At 46.0% G+C, this 16,586-nt stretch overlaps 1 protein-coding gene across 1 annotated transcript; it reads left to right on the top strand.

Moving 5' to 3' along the window:
- The first annotated feature begins 12,416 nt into the window (after positions 1-12,416).
- On the top strand, positions 12,417-16,048 carry LOC143721624 (trypsin-3-like). The gene is made up of 6 exons (XM_077212222.1): positions 12,417-12,539; positions 14,204-14,224; positions 14,336-14,504; positions 14,577-14,845; positions 14,926-15,065; positions 15,148-16,048. The coding sequence occupies exons 1-6, from the start codon at positions 12,485-12,487 to the stop codon at positions 15,424-15,426; spliced, it is 933 nt and encodes a 310-aa protein (XP_077068337.1). The 5' UTR covers positions 12,417-12,484; the 3' UTR covers positions 15,427-16,048.
- Positions 16,049-16,586: the final 538 nt, after the last annotated feature.

Below are 16,586 nucleotides of genomic sequence, written 5' to 3'. Positions count from 1 at the left end.
ATAGATTATGTGTTTTGTGTGATTTAATGGTGGTTGAGGATGAATGGCATTTTTTATTTTTTTGTCCTTTATATCATGAATTAAGAATGGGTATGTTTGAGAGAATTCAACATAAAAAGCCTGATTTGTTTTGGATGACGGATGGGGATATGTTGAATTGGCTCTTTGAAAATGAAATTTATAGTTTAGCTAGATATGTGGAAAAGGCGTGGAAACTCAGGCAAAGGAATTTATATCCTGATCTAAATTGACGGTATCATGACTTGTTTTGTTTGTTTTTATACTGTGAAAATGATGAGGATATGGTTTTCTTTTTGATGGTTGTTTTCCTATGTGCTTTGTATGATGGTCATCTTTGTGTATTATGTTTGTTTTATGTCATTAGTGTCTTTTAAGCCTGAGGGCTGGGCATGTAAGTGCAAGACACTTTAATAAAAAAAAAAAATAAAAAAAAATAAAAAAAACTAGTAACAATTCCAATTAGAGAGCTCTACAAATTAATTTTTACTAGTCATATGTCTCCATTGAGTTCCATTCATTTTTAATTACAGAGCTATTTAATTGAATTGTTACTAGTAAGAATTACAATTAGAGAGCATTACAATTGAATTGTTACTAGTAAGAATTAATTAGAGAGCTCTGTAATCCAATTATGACTAGTAACAATTACAATTACAGAGCTCTCTTATTGAATTTTTACTAGTAAAAAAACGAATTAAAGATATGTATAATTACAGAGCTCTGTAATTGAATTAAAGAGCTCTGCAATTGCATTCTTACTTGTAAGAACTGAATTACAGAGCTCTCTCAATTGTTACTAGTAAGAATTGAATTGTAACGCCCGTTTCAAACATACTCCGTGTGCAGTGCGTATGCGGTGCGTGTTGCGGTGCGTATGCGGTACAGGAGCAGGTGATTGCTCGAGGACCGCGTGTGGTTGCTTCCAGTATCCTGGGTGTTTAAAGACTCTCCGGACTTGGTTGCAGGAGGCCGCCGTTTCTCCTTCTCTCCTGCACCGTTTTGCTGATTTTGTTTCTTTTTGCATGACACTTCACTTACTCTGATTGCATCTTGTTTTCGGTTCGAGTTGTACAATTATACTGACTTTAATTATTTTATGTTGCTCATTTTTTGTTGTCTTTAATAAATTAGGGTGACCATATTTTGATTACCAAAAACCAGGACACTCGGCCCGGCAAACAGATACTCAAAAGATCCTCGAAGTTTACTCAAAGATGCCTTATTAATTTCAATACATTTAAAGTAGGCTATGCCTCTTCTATGTGGATAGAAAATTGTTTTATTACAAGACACAAATTCAGATAGGCTTCTCAAAGTTTAATCAACATGTTTTATTATGACAGGTTTCAAAAATAATGAATGAAATAATGAAAGAAATAATGTCTCTTCTGTATTAGAAAAATAAATATATACACAATAAATAACTAAAAGAAATACCTCCAAATTGAACAAAAAAAGCTCTCACAAACTTACAAAAACGAAATAACAAATATCTTTAGTTCCCCTTCAGGGACTACCGCGGCGTGAAATCGCAGTGGGAACGCCCTCAGCGTGACGCGTCTGAAGCATGAATGAAATCAGTCAATGGAGAGAATGAGCGTACGGCGAGTGACGTCATCGACCAGGAAGCTATAAACATCCCCTGAGTACACAATACGCCAGCTTTTAGTTACTTCAGCAGCTCTGTGTGTGTCTGAATCTGTCGATTGTGTTTGTCTGTTTTGTCAGGAGTTTTCACTATATATATTTTATATAAAAAAACCAATATGAGCGAGCAGTATAAGAAGTGTGTTCCCCCCTGTACTCGGCACATCACGGGTGGGGATTCACACGAGCTAAGTGTGGCTTGTTTGGGAGTGCAGCAATGCCCAGTCGGCTCTCGAGGGAGTCGATTGTCAGCATTGCGAGCGTTTTCCCTTGAGAACTCTGCGCTCGCGGCGATCGCTCTTCGAGGAGAGTGATTTGCTGCGAGCTCCCCGAGGCTCGGGTCCCGCTTCTGTTGAGGCAGAGCGGCGGCGCTTGTCTTGGGGCTCGCAGATGGATCTCGCTGGCGACGTTGAGACGGGCTCCGCCCTATCTCAGCTATCTCCGACGAGATCTAGTGCCTCTCACCCGGCTCTGGAAGCACGCGCTGCGGCGGTTACTTCTGCCCGGGTGGAGGCACATGATGATGTTGAATTGAGATTTTCCAGTTCTGAGGAGCTGGATGTCGAAAGTTTATTATCAGAGAAAACTAGTTTATCACATTATACTGCAAATGAAGAAGGTTTGATGGATGTATTATCTCGGGCTGTTGAAAAGCTAAAAAAAAATAAAAAAAAATAACAGTATCGAGTGGCCAGCTGATAGACAGGTTTCTAGAATTAAAAGCAATCTAGATGATAGATTTCTGTCTGCACGACCTCAACCTTCTAGCCGGTGCTTACCGTTCTTCCCAGATCTTCATGCTGAGGTTTCAAAGACCTGGGTTAGACCGGTTTCAAGCAGAATTTACACAAATCAGTCCAATGCTTATGGTAACATTGTTGGTGCTAAATCTGCTGGTTATGTGACGATACTGTAGGCGGAGGAGACGCTTGCGAGCTATCTCTCTCCTGCTTCATCGTCTTCACTTAAAGCACCGGCTCTTCCACCAAAAAATAAATAAATAAATAAATATATATACCTCTGTGCTGGTGGGGAAGGCTTACTCGGTGGCTCGGCAGGCGGCTGCATGTTTGCATACGATGACTTTTATGCAGGCTTTTCAGGCCGACCTGCTCAAAGGAAATCTGAGGGGGGTCCCCGCCGAGAGAGACTTGCGTTCACCTCCCTTAAGGGTGCCCTGTCTCTCCCGGCGCCCTCAGGGGCCCGTCCTACTAACCCTGCCGAAACAGGGCGTAGAAGGGTCTGGCGAGTGCTTTCCCGAGGGATGCTCGCCGTGTCACGGTATACAAGTTCATTGCTTCCTTCTCGTCTCGTGTTTATGTTGTTGTATGAAAGCACGTGTGTAGTGGGCGTGAATGAGTGTCATTCCTTGATCCGCTCCAGCTGATCGTCATCACATCACCAGCTGCAGCCGATCTCATCTCACCATATATTCTCACAGTTCTCTCATCTCCTTTGTCAGATCGTTGGATGTTGTCTCTCCGTGTGGTGTTCCTGTTGGATTCGTTGGATGTTTGTCTCTCCGTGTTGTGTTCCTGTTGGATTCGTCGTCGTCTCTTCGTTGGATTGTCGTTTGGGTTTCCACTGCACTTCACGGGTTCGTCTTCGACCATCGAGGTCCCTGCGTCATCAGTCCACACCCGTGTTCCTGTCGTACTTTTCACTGTTCAATAAAGAACTGAGTTTTACCTGCGATTGCTTCCGTCCTGTTTTTGACAACCATGACAGAACGATCTGACCGTGCTATGGAAGCAGCAGGTTCGCCGACCTCGTTGGAGGAATTCCTTCAGCACAGCGCGAGAAGAATGGATTCTCAGGAGAGGAATCTAGGGGACACGGGTCGTGCGGTACAAGCTTTGGTGACGCAGGTGTCCGAGCTCACCCAGCAGATCCAACTACTTCGTGCTCCCGCTGCGCCACCCACACCAGCTGTTCCCCCCACACCACCAGAGATCGCTACGACATCAGAGCCACGCCTACCTGTTCCAGAATCATACCTGGTGAGTCTGCTTACTGCAGAGCATTCCTGACACGTTGTGCCATGCATTTCGCACTGCAACCGAGAACTTTCAATAATGAGCCAGCCAAGGTGGCATTTGTCATTACTCTGTTGACCGGAAAGGCGGCGTTATGGGGGACAGCGGTGTGGGAAAATCAAGACCCTTGCTGTGCCTCGTTCCAGGCACTCTCCTCAGAGATGAGACGGGTGTTCGATCGGGCCGTCGCGGGGAGAGAGGCTGCCAGGGTGTTGGCCGACCTCCGTCAGGGTGACAGGTCGGTCTCGGACTATTCGATCGAGTTCCGCACCCTGGCGGCCGAAAGCCAGTGGAACGAGGCGGCGCAGTGGGACATGTTCCTGCATGGGTTGGCTGACCGCGTCCAGAGGGAGATCTACGCCCTGGACCTCCCCACGACGCTGAATGGACTCATCGAGCTTGCTCTGAGGGTGGACGCTCGCATCACCAGAGTCGGGGGAAGAACACCGTCCTTTTGGTCTCCAGCTGGAGCAGAGGGTCAACGGTCCAGTGGCAGGGACGTGGTCAGCCCAGTCTTCGATCACGAACCCATGCAGGTGGGTCGAGCTCGGCTTTCCCGGGAGGAGAGGGAAAGGCGGAGGTCCCAGGGCCTCTGCCTATACTGTGGAGGTTCGGGACACTTTGCCTACAACTGCCCGGTAAAAGGCCAAGCCCGATAGTAGGTATGAGGCTACTATCGGGTGGGATCTCCGCCGAGAAGACCTCATCCACATCTACCCTCCTTCCGGTAAGACTGAGATGGTCAATTCACCAGCACGACTGTCAAGCACTTTTGGACTCCGGGGCTGAGGGTAATTTTATGGACAGTACTTTTGCACATAGACTTCAGATTCCCCTTAAACCACTCACACAGAGGATTGCAGTACACGCATTGAATGGTCAAGAACTTCCCATCATCTCGCTCATCACCGAAAACATCACACTCATCACCTCAGGCAATCACTCAGAAACTATTTTTTTTATATACTGGATTCCCCCCTGGCACCTGTAGTTCTTGGACACCCCTGGCTCATTCATCACAACCCTCGTGTGGACTGGCAGCAAAGAGCTATTCTGGAGTGGAGCAAGGAATGTCTTGTCTGATGTCTGCTTGTCCGTCTGTGCCTGTTTTTGTGTTACAGGAGGAGGCAGGGGACTTGTCTAACGTGCCCGAGGAGTACCACGATCTGAAGGAAGTGTTCAGTAAGTCTCGGGCTGCTTCTCTTCCTCCGCATCGTCCCTATGACTGTGCCATAGATTTACTGCCAGGTAAGTCTCCGCCTAAGGGCAAGTTATATTCGCTTTCCAATCCGGAGAGGGAGGCTATGGAGAAATATATTTCTGATTCTCTGGCAACCAGTTTCATCCGTCCTTCCTCTTCTCCGGCGGGGGCGGGGTTCTTTTTTGTGGGAAAGAAGGACGGGTCTCTGCGACCTTGTATTGACTACCGGGGGCTGAATAACATCACGGTAAAGAATACTTATCCTTTGCCGTTAATGTCTTCAGCCTTCGAGAGGTTGCAGGGAGCGTCCGTTTTCACGAAATTGGACTTGCGTAACGCTTATCATCTGGTTCGCATTAGGGAGGGGGATGAATGGAAGACTGCCTTTAACACCCCCAGGGGGCACTTTGAATACTTGGTCATGCCTTTCGGGCTGTCCAACTCCCCAGCAGTCTTCCAGGCACTGGTCAATGACGTGTTGCGAGACATGATAGATCAGTTCATATATGTTTACCTGGATGACATATTGATATTTTCCTCGTCTCTCCAGGAACATGTGCAACACGTTCGACGAGTGCTTCAGAGGTTGCTAGAGAATGGGCTTTTTGTCAAGGCGGAGAAATGCGATTTTCATGCACAGTCTGTTCCTTTTCTAGGATACATCATTTCGTCTGAGGGAATGCGTGTGGACCCTGAGAAGGTTAAGGCTGTGGTAGAGTGGCCAAGTCCAGATTCCCGTAAGGCCCTGCAGAGGTTTCTGGGGTTCGCCAACTTCTATCGGCGTTTCATTCGCAACTTCAGCCAACTAGCCGCACCTCTGACTGCCTTGACCTCCCCCAGAACTCCGTTCAGGTGGTCAGATACAGCCGAGGCTGTGTTTGCCAAACTCAAGAGCCGCTTTGTTTCAGCTCCCATCCTCGTTGCCCCTGATTCTTCACGTCAGTTCGTGGTGGAGGTCGACGCGTCAGAGGTGGGGGTAGGAGCAGTTCTGTCCCAGCGTTCGCCCGCAGACGATATGATGCATCCTTGCGCGTTTTTTTCTCATCGTTTATCCCCAGCCGAACGCAATTACGACATTGGTAACAGGGAGTTGTTGGCAGTCAAGTTAGAGTTGGAGGAATGGCGTCATTGGTTAGAAGGTGCGGGGGTTCCTTTTATCGTCTGGACCGATCACAAGAATCTAGAGTACATCAGAACCGCCAAAAGATTGAACTCCAGGCAGGCTCGGTGGGCACTTTTTTTCGGTCGTTTTGATTTTTCTCTCTCGTACCGCCCGGGTTCTAAGAACATCAAACCCGACTCTTTATCTCGCATTTTTGATCGTTCCGAACGCCCGTCTACTCCCGAGTGCATTTTACCGGAAATCCTATTTGTTTCCACACTCGTATGGGAGATCGAATCGAAGGTCAAGACGGCCTTAGAAGGGGTAATGCCTCCGCCCGGTTGCCCACCGAATCGCTTATTTGTGCCGGAGGGATTACGGTCCGACGTTATACAGTGGGGTCATTGCTCCAACGTGGCTTGTCATCCAGGAGTTAATCGTACTAAGTTTTTAGTCAAGCAACGATTTTGGTGGCCACTTATGGCTCGTGACATCCACAGTTTTGTTTTGGCTTGCTCGGTCTGTGCCACTGGTAAGAATTCCAATCGTCCGCCTGATGGGCTCCTTCAACCGCTGCCGGTCCCTTCGAGACCCTGGTCCCATATCGCTCTAGATTTTGTCACCGCCCTCCCGCCCTCCAAGGGAAACACAGTCGTTTTGACTGTGGTGGACCGGTTCTCGAAGGCGGCTCATTTCATTCCCTTACCCAAATTACCCTCAGCTAAGGAGACAGCGTTGACAGTCATTGACCACGTCTTTCGCTTACATGGCCTCCCGATGGACGTGGTCTCTGACAGAGGACCCCAGTTTGTGTCCAAATTTTGGCAAGAATTTTGTAAGTTACTGGGGGCGACGGTTAGTCTGTCCTCAGGGTTCCACCCCCAGAGCAATGGTCAGACCGAGAGAGCCAACCAAGATCTGGAAAGGGTGTTGCGATGTTTGGTTTCTAAGAATCCTTCCTCTTGGAGTCAACAGATTTCCATGGTGGAGTACGCCCACAATACGTTACCAGTGTCGGCTACGGGCCTATCTCCGTTTGAGTGTAGTTTAGGTTACCAGCCACCTATTTTTCCTAGTCTGGAATCCGAGGTCGCGGTCCCCTCCGCTCACGCCTTAATCCAGAGGTGTCACCGCACTTGGACTAGAGCCCGTGAGGCTCTACTCCAAGTGGGGGCGCGCACCAAGGCTAAGGCCGATCGCCACCGGTCAAAGCCTCCCGTATACGTCGTTGGTCAAAAAGTGTGGCTTTCAACTAAGAACATTCCTCTCCGATCCGTCTCTAATAAGCTTGCCCCCAAATTCATTGGCCCGTTCACTGTCACCAAGATCATTAGTCCGGTGACAGTCCGCCTTAGTTTACCTCCAGCGTACAGGAGGGTTCACCCCGTTTTCCATGTTTCAAAAATCAAGCCCGTGTTTCATGCTCGCATTAATCCGCCAGTCCCGGTTCCCCCCCCCGCCGCGTCTCGTAGATGGGGAGACCACCTATTCGGTAAATCGCATTCTGGATTCTAGACGGAGGGGACGTGGATTTCAGTACTTGGTGGACTGGGAAGGTTACGGTCCGGAGGAGAGAAGTTGGGTTCCGGCTAGAGACATCCTGGATCACTCTCTGATCGATGATTTCAATCGACAGGTAAGGGAGTCTGGGAACGCCAGGAGGCGTTCCTAGGAGAGGGGGTACTGTCACGGTATACAAGTTCATTGCTTCCTTCTCGTCTCGTGTTTATGTTGTTGTATGAAAGCACGTGTGTAGTGGGCGTGAATGAGTGTCATTCCTTGATCCGCTCCAGCTGATCGTCATCACATCACCAGCTGCAGCCGATCTCATCTCACCATATATTCTCACAGTTCTCTCATCTCCTTTGTCAGATCGTTGGATGTTGTCTCTCCGTGTGGTGTTCCTGTTGGATTCGTTGGATGTTTGTCTCTCCGTGTTGTGTTCCTGTTGGATTCGTCGTCGTCTCTTCGTTGGATTGTCGTTTGGGTTTCCACTGCACTTCACGGGTTCGTCTTCGACCATCGAGGTCCCTGCGTCATCAGTCCACACCCGTGTTCCTGTCGTACTTTTCACTGTTCAATAAAGAACTGAGTTTGACCTGCGATTGCTTCCGTCCTGTTTTTGACAACCATGACACGCCGCCTCTAAGGAGGGTTCTAGTGTGTTCAGACCAGTCGTTCCCTGCCGGTGCGCCGTTACAGGGCACTGTGTTTGTCACGCAGAATGTTCAACCAGAGCAAAGTCTTTCGTCGAGTTCGTCTTCAAAAAGAGCACAGCAGAAGCGGAGTGTCACGTCTCGTGCCCCCCTGCAGAGAAACTGGAGGGACGAGGCGGGGTGCTCTCCGGCGCGGCCTTCTCGGGGCAGGACTGATCTGAGGACAGTCATTGTCGCCAGAAAGGCCGCGTCGAAAAAGTCCTGACGGGCTGAACGTCAGGACTCTGAGGGTGGTCCCCATCGGGAAAAACTTGAGTTCACCGCACAAAAACACGGTGCCTTGTCTTTTTCGATGCCCTCAGGGGTCTGTTCTACTAACCCTGCCTATACAGGGCGTAGAGAGACTCGGCGAGCGATTTCCCGAGGGACGCTCGCCCCCTCCAAGGAGGGTTGTGGAGTGCTCAGACCAGCTGTTTCCTGCCAGTATGTTACAGGGCGCTGTGTCTGTCACTCGGGATGTTCATCCGGAGGCCAGCCTCGAGAGGCTGGTTCCCTTAGTAGAGTTCCTGGCGGAATGGATCCCCCACCCAGCAGGGAGTTAGGATACTACTTCATCGAAAAAAAAAAAAAATCCTGACGTGCTGAACGTCAGGGTTCTGAGGGTGGTCCCTATCGTGAAAGACCTGAGTTCACTGCACAAGAACACGGTGCCCTGTCTTTTCCGATGCCCTCAGTGGTCTGCTCTACTAACCCTGCCTTCACAGGGCGTAGAGAGACTCGGCGAGCGATTTCCCGAGGGACGCTCGCCCCCTCCGAGGAGGGTTGTGGAGTGCCCAGACCAGCTGTTCCCTGCCAGTACGTTACAGGGCGCTGTGTCTGTCACTGGGGATGTTCAAATCAGATCCGAGGACTGGTTTGTCATGATAGATCTAAAGGACGTTTACTTCCATGTATCTATCCTCCCTCAACACAGGAAGTTCCTGAGGTTCGCTTTCGGGGGCGAAGCGTACCAATATCGGGTTCTTCCGTTCGGCCTAGCACTGTCACCCCGAACATTCACGAACTGTAAGGATGCTGCTATAGCCCCGCTGAGGTTACAGGGCATCCGCTTTCTGTACTATATAGATGATTGCTTGATTCTAGCTCAATCGGAACAACAGGCGGTTCGGCACCGAGATGTCGTTCTTGCTCATATCAAGTGACTGGGGCTGAGGCTCAACGCCAAAAAGAGTGTTCTTTCTCCATTACAGAGAACCACTTTTCTAGGTGTAGTGTGGGATTCAACGACGATGCAGGCACGATTGTCACCTGCTCGTATTGCTTTGATTCTCGCTGCAGTAGATCAGGTCAAGCTAGGCCAGTCATCCACTGTAAAACAGTTCCAGAGACTGCTAGGTCTCATGGCAGCTGCGTCCAACGTGATACCTCTTGGCCTCTTGCACATGAGACTGTTACAGTGGTGGCTCAGGACCAAGGGATTCTCCCCGAGGGGAAATCCGCTTCGCATGATCGTGAGTTTGCGACGGTGTCATCACGCCCTGATCATGTGGAAAGATCCTTGGTTTCTGTCCCAAGGCCCTGTGTTAGGAGCTCCTTGTCGTCGCGTTATGCTAATGACAGATGCCTCTCTCACGGGTGGGCTCAGGGTCTGTGGGAGGACCATCATCGTCTGTGGCACTTAAACTGCCTAGAGATGTTGGCGGTGTTTCAGACTCTGAAACACTTCCTCCCAGACCTAAGGGGCCACCATGTTCTTGTCCAGACAGACAACACATCGGTGGTTTCTTATATCAACCATCAGGGGGGTTTGCGTTCTCGCCCGCTTTACAAACTGGCACGTCAGATCCTTCTATGGTCCCAGGGGAAAATTCTTTCTCTGAGAGCTTTTATCTCCCGGGGTATTTAAATCAGGGGGCAGACATCCTGTTAAGACAGGGGCCGAGGCCCGGGGAATGGAGTCTTCACCCCGAGGTGGTGGAACTCCTATGGAAATATTTCGGTCTTGCCGAGGTAGACCTATTTGCTCCTCGAGAAACATCACACTGCCCGCTGTGGTTCTCTCTCAGCCATCCAGCCCCGCTGGGGTTGGATGCGATGGTACATCCGTGGCCGAGGTCACGCTTGTACGCTTTTCCCCCGATCGCTCTGCTCCCAGGAGTTCTGGAGAGGGTTCGCCGGGACGGGCTCAGTCTCCTGCTAATAGCCCCGTTCTGGTCGGCCCGGGTATGGTTTGCGGACCTAGTGTCTCTCCTCAACGGCTCTCCCCTAGAGATACCGATCAGGAGAGATCTGCTCTCTCAGGCGAGTGGGTCGATCCTTCACCCCCGTCTAGAGCTATGGAGGCTGTGGGCTTGGCCTCTGAGGGGGCCCAGCTCATAGATTCTGGTCTCTCGGCTGAGGTCGTTGAGACCATCCTCCGATCCAGAGCTCCCTCCACGAGGAAGTTATATGCCGCGAGGTGGAAACTTTTCACCTCTTGGTGTGGAGAGCGCCAGCAGGACCCAGTTAACTGCCCGGTTGGTACAGTCCTGGATTTCCTGCAGGACCGTCTCTCCACAGGGTTATCCCACTCCACACTGAAGGTGTATGTGGCGGCCTTAGCTGCTTACCACACCCCTTCAAGTGGAGGTTCCCTCGGGAAACACCCGCTTATGTCTCGCTTCCTTCGTGTCACCTTGAGGCTGAGGCCTGCAGTTCGCACAAGGGTACCAGCTTGGGATCTGGCCGTCATATTAGAAGGTCTCTCCCTTGCTCCTTTCGAGCCCATCGAGGAAGTTTCGGAAAAGTTTCTTACTCTAAAGACTATCCTTCTTCTCGCTATCTCATCTCTAAAAAGAATTGGAGATATTCAAGCACTTTCGGTGGCTCCCTCGTGCCTGGAATTTGCTCCTGGTTGGTTAAGGCCTTTCTCTTTCCGAGACCAGGTTATGTTCCTAAGGTTCCAACTGTTTCAGTTAGACCTATAGTTCTGCAGGTTTTCTGTCCTCCGCCTTTTCTGACGTCAGACCAGGAGAAAATTAATTTGCATGTGCCCAGTTTGGGTTTTGATGCTTACGTCCACAGAGCTGCCCTGTGGAGGAGATCGGAACAAATGTTCGTCTGTTTGGGTCACCTAAGAAAGGGTGTCCTGCATCTAGAAAAAGGATGAGCAAGTGGGTGGTCGAGGCCATCCCACTTGCTTATGGTTCGGCCCATCAGCCTTCACTTTGGCTGTAAGGGCTCATTCCACCCGGAGTATGGCTGCTTCTACAGCTCTTCTTTCAGGAGCTTCTCTTCAGGACGTTTGTGATGCGGCAGGCTGGTCCTCACCGCACACTTTCGTTAGATTTTATTCCCTCGATCTTATCTCCACTCCCGCGACTCAGGTTCTCTCGTCGGTTTGTGTCTCCTAATGACACACGATGGGGATTTGGTCGTATGGGGATGTGGGTATTGCGTTCCCACTGCGATTTCACGCAGCGGTAGTCCCTGAAGGGGAACGTCCCGGGTTACGTATGTAACCCTAGTTCCCCGAAGGGACGGACGCTGCGTGTCCTGCCATACTCTCGGCATCCCCTTGGGTCGCTGCTTCAGTAACTTTTAAGCTGGCGTATTGTGTACTCAGGGGATATTTATAGCTTCCTGGTCGATGACGTCACTCGCCGTACGCTCATTCTCTCCATTGACTGATTTCATTCATGCTTCAGACGCGTCACGCTGAGGGCGTTCCCACTGCGATTTCACGCAGCGTCCGTCCCTTCGGGGAACTAGGGTTACATACGTAACCCGGGACGTTTTCTTCCTCTTTGTTTTTCTTCCTCATCCTCCTTGTTTGCCCATCTATATTTTGCTGTAGAGCTGATCGTTCCCAGCAGTTTTTTGAAAACCAAGACATTTTCATCACTTTATAAAAAACAGGCATGACGGCCAGGACAGGACGTGAAAACAGGACATGTCCCGAGAAAACAGGACTGTTGGTCACCCTAAATAAATACCAATTTTTTCTTGAAATCAAATAATCCGTGTGGTCTCCCCTCTCTGTTGCATAGGCCGGCACAGGCCGTAGGCTATGTAACATAAGTAATAACATGTGATTGCCATACAAGTTTATAAAATTAGTAAGTATGGAAGTATGTGTTAAAATGGCATTTTGCAACTTAGTAGCAACTACAATTAGAAGCATTGTAGAAGTATGCAGGTGAGTGGGGTGTGTAAAAAAACACTGGCTAGAATTGAAAACAAGGCGTGTCAGAGGTAAATAAACGTAGGGTCCCATTGAATGTGGCAGCACTTGTTTTACGTGTCATTAGACACTCAGTGTCTACTCTAAGCAGACAAGAACATGAGGATGAGTCAAGCTGTGTGTGTTTCAGTGGCCATACTTCTCAACATAGCAGGTAATATCTAAAATCATAAATAACAGGCCAGATCAAATAACCTTGTTTAATTGTAAATTTGTTTAAATTATGTAGGCCTATTAAACGTCACAAGATAGAACACATTTTTTTGTAACACCAAAAATTAATAGCCTACCAAACAAATGTTCTCTTTGTTAAAAACTTATAATTGTAGAGCAATAACATGACAATATTAAAAGTAAATGGAATTATATATGAACAGTTAGAATTATTTTTCTTAGTATGACTGATGAATCGATTTTTAAGTTAACCAACAACAATTTTTTCAGTGAGTGACATATTTAGCTTGAGTAAGAGTTTTTACAACATAAAAAGTATCTTTACCACATTTTGTGATAGACTCATAAAAACATGCTTTCATTCTATTAAACGCAGCAATTGAGGGCAGTCAGCACTTAAAAATTACAGCCGATTTCTTTTTAAAATGTATGTCATCAGAAATAATAATGCTTGTTTTATGATATTGAATACATTTAGACATTAAGTAACCCGGTTGCCCTAAAATTTTGAGTTCAGTGTTTTCTTTTGTAAAATTTCTTTACCAAACAAGAAGTACACTCTTTACTGCTTATAATTCACTGCAGTTTATGTTACATCATCCATATTAGAAATAGTAAATAATATGGCATTACTGTAGAAATGTTGCATATTTTTGTCTTAATTTTTGTGTTGTGCTAGGTTGTGAACTTAAGTTGGTATGGAAGGCGTATGGAAATGTGCTAATTGGCCTGTAATGTTTTGGTGGTGTTTGTGTCTAAGTGAGAAAATAATTCATGTAAATTAAAAGATGTCGTCACTGAATGCATTTTGTGCCAAAGCAATGATAAATAATCCACTGTTTACCCTACATAGACTGCTGTTGTGAGTTTTGAAAAGGTGACACTAAGTATTGAGAAATGTGTCCGATTGTAAATTGTAAAAACAAACAAACTGTAAAACAAAGAAAGAGATTGGTTTATATCACACATTTCAAACTGTTTTATTTTGTTCTTCAAGTGGTAATTCGGCATTTTTGTGTTTATATATTATAAACAGGTTTGAAAGTGAAAAATTCCCTATGTTTTCCCTTTTTTTCAAAATGGGCACCTTTAGCATAATTTTTCTCAAAAACTGCAAGGTTGTGTGCGGAGAACTTTTTCCTAAGGAATCTCTATATATTTCTGATGTTAAATATAAAAAAAGTAGGTAGTGCCCCACTTGGTGGAACGAAACCCTATTTCTAGGCCTCTTTTAGGCTACCGACAGCGGCCTATTGAGGATCTTTAAAAAAAATCACTTTCTTCAGTTCACAAAATTGGTCCGAGTAACCAGGCTGTAAATGACTCAAAATATGTGTTCCACAGACGGAAGTCTGTCATACAGTTTGGAATTCTTTGACATGTTGAAAGAAAATGAAACTCAAACAACCAGTTTTTCAGTTTGTCTACATCTGCATAATCTCTGCGCAAACCAGTTCTGACTGAAATTGTTTTTTATTTAACCCTTATTTAACCAGGGAAATCCTTTGAGAACAAATCTCTTTTATAAGAAATACATGCACTGTCAAGAAAAGTAACACAAAGAAAACTAATATTCATTTCAAAGTCTCAAACCTGTTTAGGAACTCTTAATATTTGTTATTTCTTTATTTTTTCTTATTATAGGTTCACTTTGCCAGTTAGACGGTAAGATTCTACACTCTTAATGACCAAAAAAACCTGCATGTTTATTTAATTGGTTCATGATTTGTTGATCTCAGTTGATTTAACTCCAACAATCTTCTTTTCTCTCTTTAGTGTGTGGTCAAGCCCCCCGCAACACCAAGATTGTTGGAGGAGAAAATGCAGTTGCGGGGTCTTGGCCCTGGCAGGCAAGCCTCCATAGAATTTCATCGGCAAGCCATTTCTGTGGAGGGAGTCTAATCAATAAAGAATGGGTTTTGTCTGCAGCTCACTGTTTCAAGAGGTATGATGTATTATATTACGCTTCATATGTAGATATATCGAGGAATTAAAACTGATATATGTTTCCTATTAGTATCACCGCATCTAATGTAAGAATCTACCTGGGACGCCAGCTCCAATCGGGCTCAAACCCTTTTGAGGTTTCCAGGACAGTGACTCAGATCATCATTCATCCCAGCTATAGTACATCTACCCAAAACAATGACTTAGCACTGCTCCAGCTCTCCTCTTCTGTGACATTCACTGATTATATCAGGCCAGTTTGTCTGGCGGCTGCTGGTAGTGTATTTGGTGGAGGTACTAAGAGTTGGATCACTGGATGGGGCAAACTCAGTTCTGGAGGTGAGTTCCATCAAACACCTCAATGATTCAAAACTTTGAATAATGCGTCACAAGACAATTTCCACTGGTTTATGTTATAGCCACCTCTATTCCAAACACACTGCAAGAGGTGCAGATACCAATTGTGAACAACAGTGTTTGTAATACAGCCTATGGAGGCAGCATAACAAGCAAAATGATATGCGCTGGAGTAAATGAGGGTGGCAAAGATTCATGTCAGGTATATCAGTTTCACGTCAGATATCATTCACTGTCTGTATATACTATGAAGAGATATTAACATTGAGTGTTTATCAATGTAGGGAGACTCTGGAGGTCCAATGGTCAGTAAGAACGAGTCACAGTGGATTCAGTCTGGCATTGTGAGTTTCGGTAAAGGATGTGCACTACCCAAAATTCCTGGCGTGTACACCAGAGTGTCTCAATACCAGTCTTGGATCAGCTTTCAGATTAGCAGCGACCAGCCTGGATTTGTCTCATTCACTTCCCTTGAATCCAGCTCACCCAGTCTCCTCTTATTTTCCCTTTCTCTCACATCGTCCATCATTCCTCTTATATTCTCCTTCTATCTGTTTTCTTAAAGACAGAGGCAAAATTCTCAGGTTTTTCTGATTACAAGATTTTGGTACGCTTAAAAGTATTAACTATATAAACAGTACAGTACAAAAGTTTGGGGTTGGTAAAATTTCTTTCTAATCATTGATGAATCCTGAAAAAAAAGTATCTTGTTTTCCACAAAAATATTAAGCAGCACAACTGTTACACATGGATAATAATTAGAAATGTTTCTTGAGCCGCAAATCATCATATTAGAATGATTTCTGAAGTATCATGTGGCACTGAAGTCTGATGCTGTGGTATTGCGTCCACAAGTATTGATTGAAGTATTGATGCTGAAAATTCGTCTTTAGTCTCACAGGAATAAATTACTTTTATTATTTATTAAAATAGAAAACAGTTATTTTAAATGGTAATAATATATAACAATTTTGACTGGGGTTTTGATCAAATAAATGCAGCCTTGATCAGAGACTTCTTTAAAAACATGAAGAAAAAAAAATCTTACTGACCCCAAGCTTTTGAACGGCTGTATATAAGCCACACTTTACTTATATTGGGAGCGACTAGAGAATCTTAATTAACATAAAGCAATACAAATGCCACTTCTGTATTTAAATAAAGTTTTGAAGAGCTATAACCTAATGGTCCAGTGTCTGTCCTTAATTTTAAAAGCTCAAAACAACCAAACTGTGTTTTGAAATGAACCGGGAAAGGCAGTAACACACACACACACACACACACACACGCGCGCGCGCGCGCACGCGCACGCACGCACGCACACACACACACACACACACACACACACACACAGAATGAGGAACATGTTTTGAGTTATAAGGCAAATCGCATACATGGTAATAGTTTGGACTGGTACATGATGATACATAACAGTATACAGTAAATAAAATAACGATCTAAAATGGTAAATTAAAAACAGATTATTTGGGTTAACCACTATGCAAAATTTAGTTAAGGGACTCATCTTGTGTTCTGGCAGATGACCTGCAGGCTCAAACAATAGAATTTATTTATTGTTACAGAAATTATACAAAATATGTAGAAATACATAAAATTCCCAACAAATATGAAAACAAATACACATATATGAGGAGTGCATAAGAGAAAATAATTTATGCCAGGGGTAAAAGATTACAAGAAGTTTGGCTCAAACATTAGACAT

The sequence above is a fragment of the Siphateles boraxobius genome, unplaced genomic scaffold (genome assembly GCF_051911475.1).
Source record: "Siphateles boraxobius isolate OS27281-9 unplaced genomic scaffold, OSU_SipBor_1 66, whole genome shotgun sequence".
In the NCBI taxonomy this organism is placed as follows: domain Eukaryota; kingdom Metazoa; phylum Chordata; class Actinopteri; order Cypriniformes; family Leuciscidae; genus Siphateles; species Siphateles boraxobius.
Note: the sequence above shows the minus strand (reverse complement) of the source record. Positions and strands in the feature narration are given on the sequence as shown.

Bases quoted from the DNA above. Each gene is read 5' to 3' on its own strand.
- LOC143721624 (XM_077212222.1), top strand. From the start codon at position 12,485: ATGAGGATGAGTCAAGCTGTGTGTGTTTCAGTGGCCATACTTCTCAAC. The intron at 12,540-14,203 runs GTAATATCTAAA...TTCTTATTATAG, and splicing joins CATACTTCTCAACATAGCAG to GTTCACTTTGCCAGTTAGAC. The intron at 15,066-15,147 runs GTATATCAGTTT...TTATCAATGTAG, and splicing joins GTGGCAAAGATTCATGTCAG to GGAGACTCTGGAGGTCCAAT.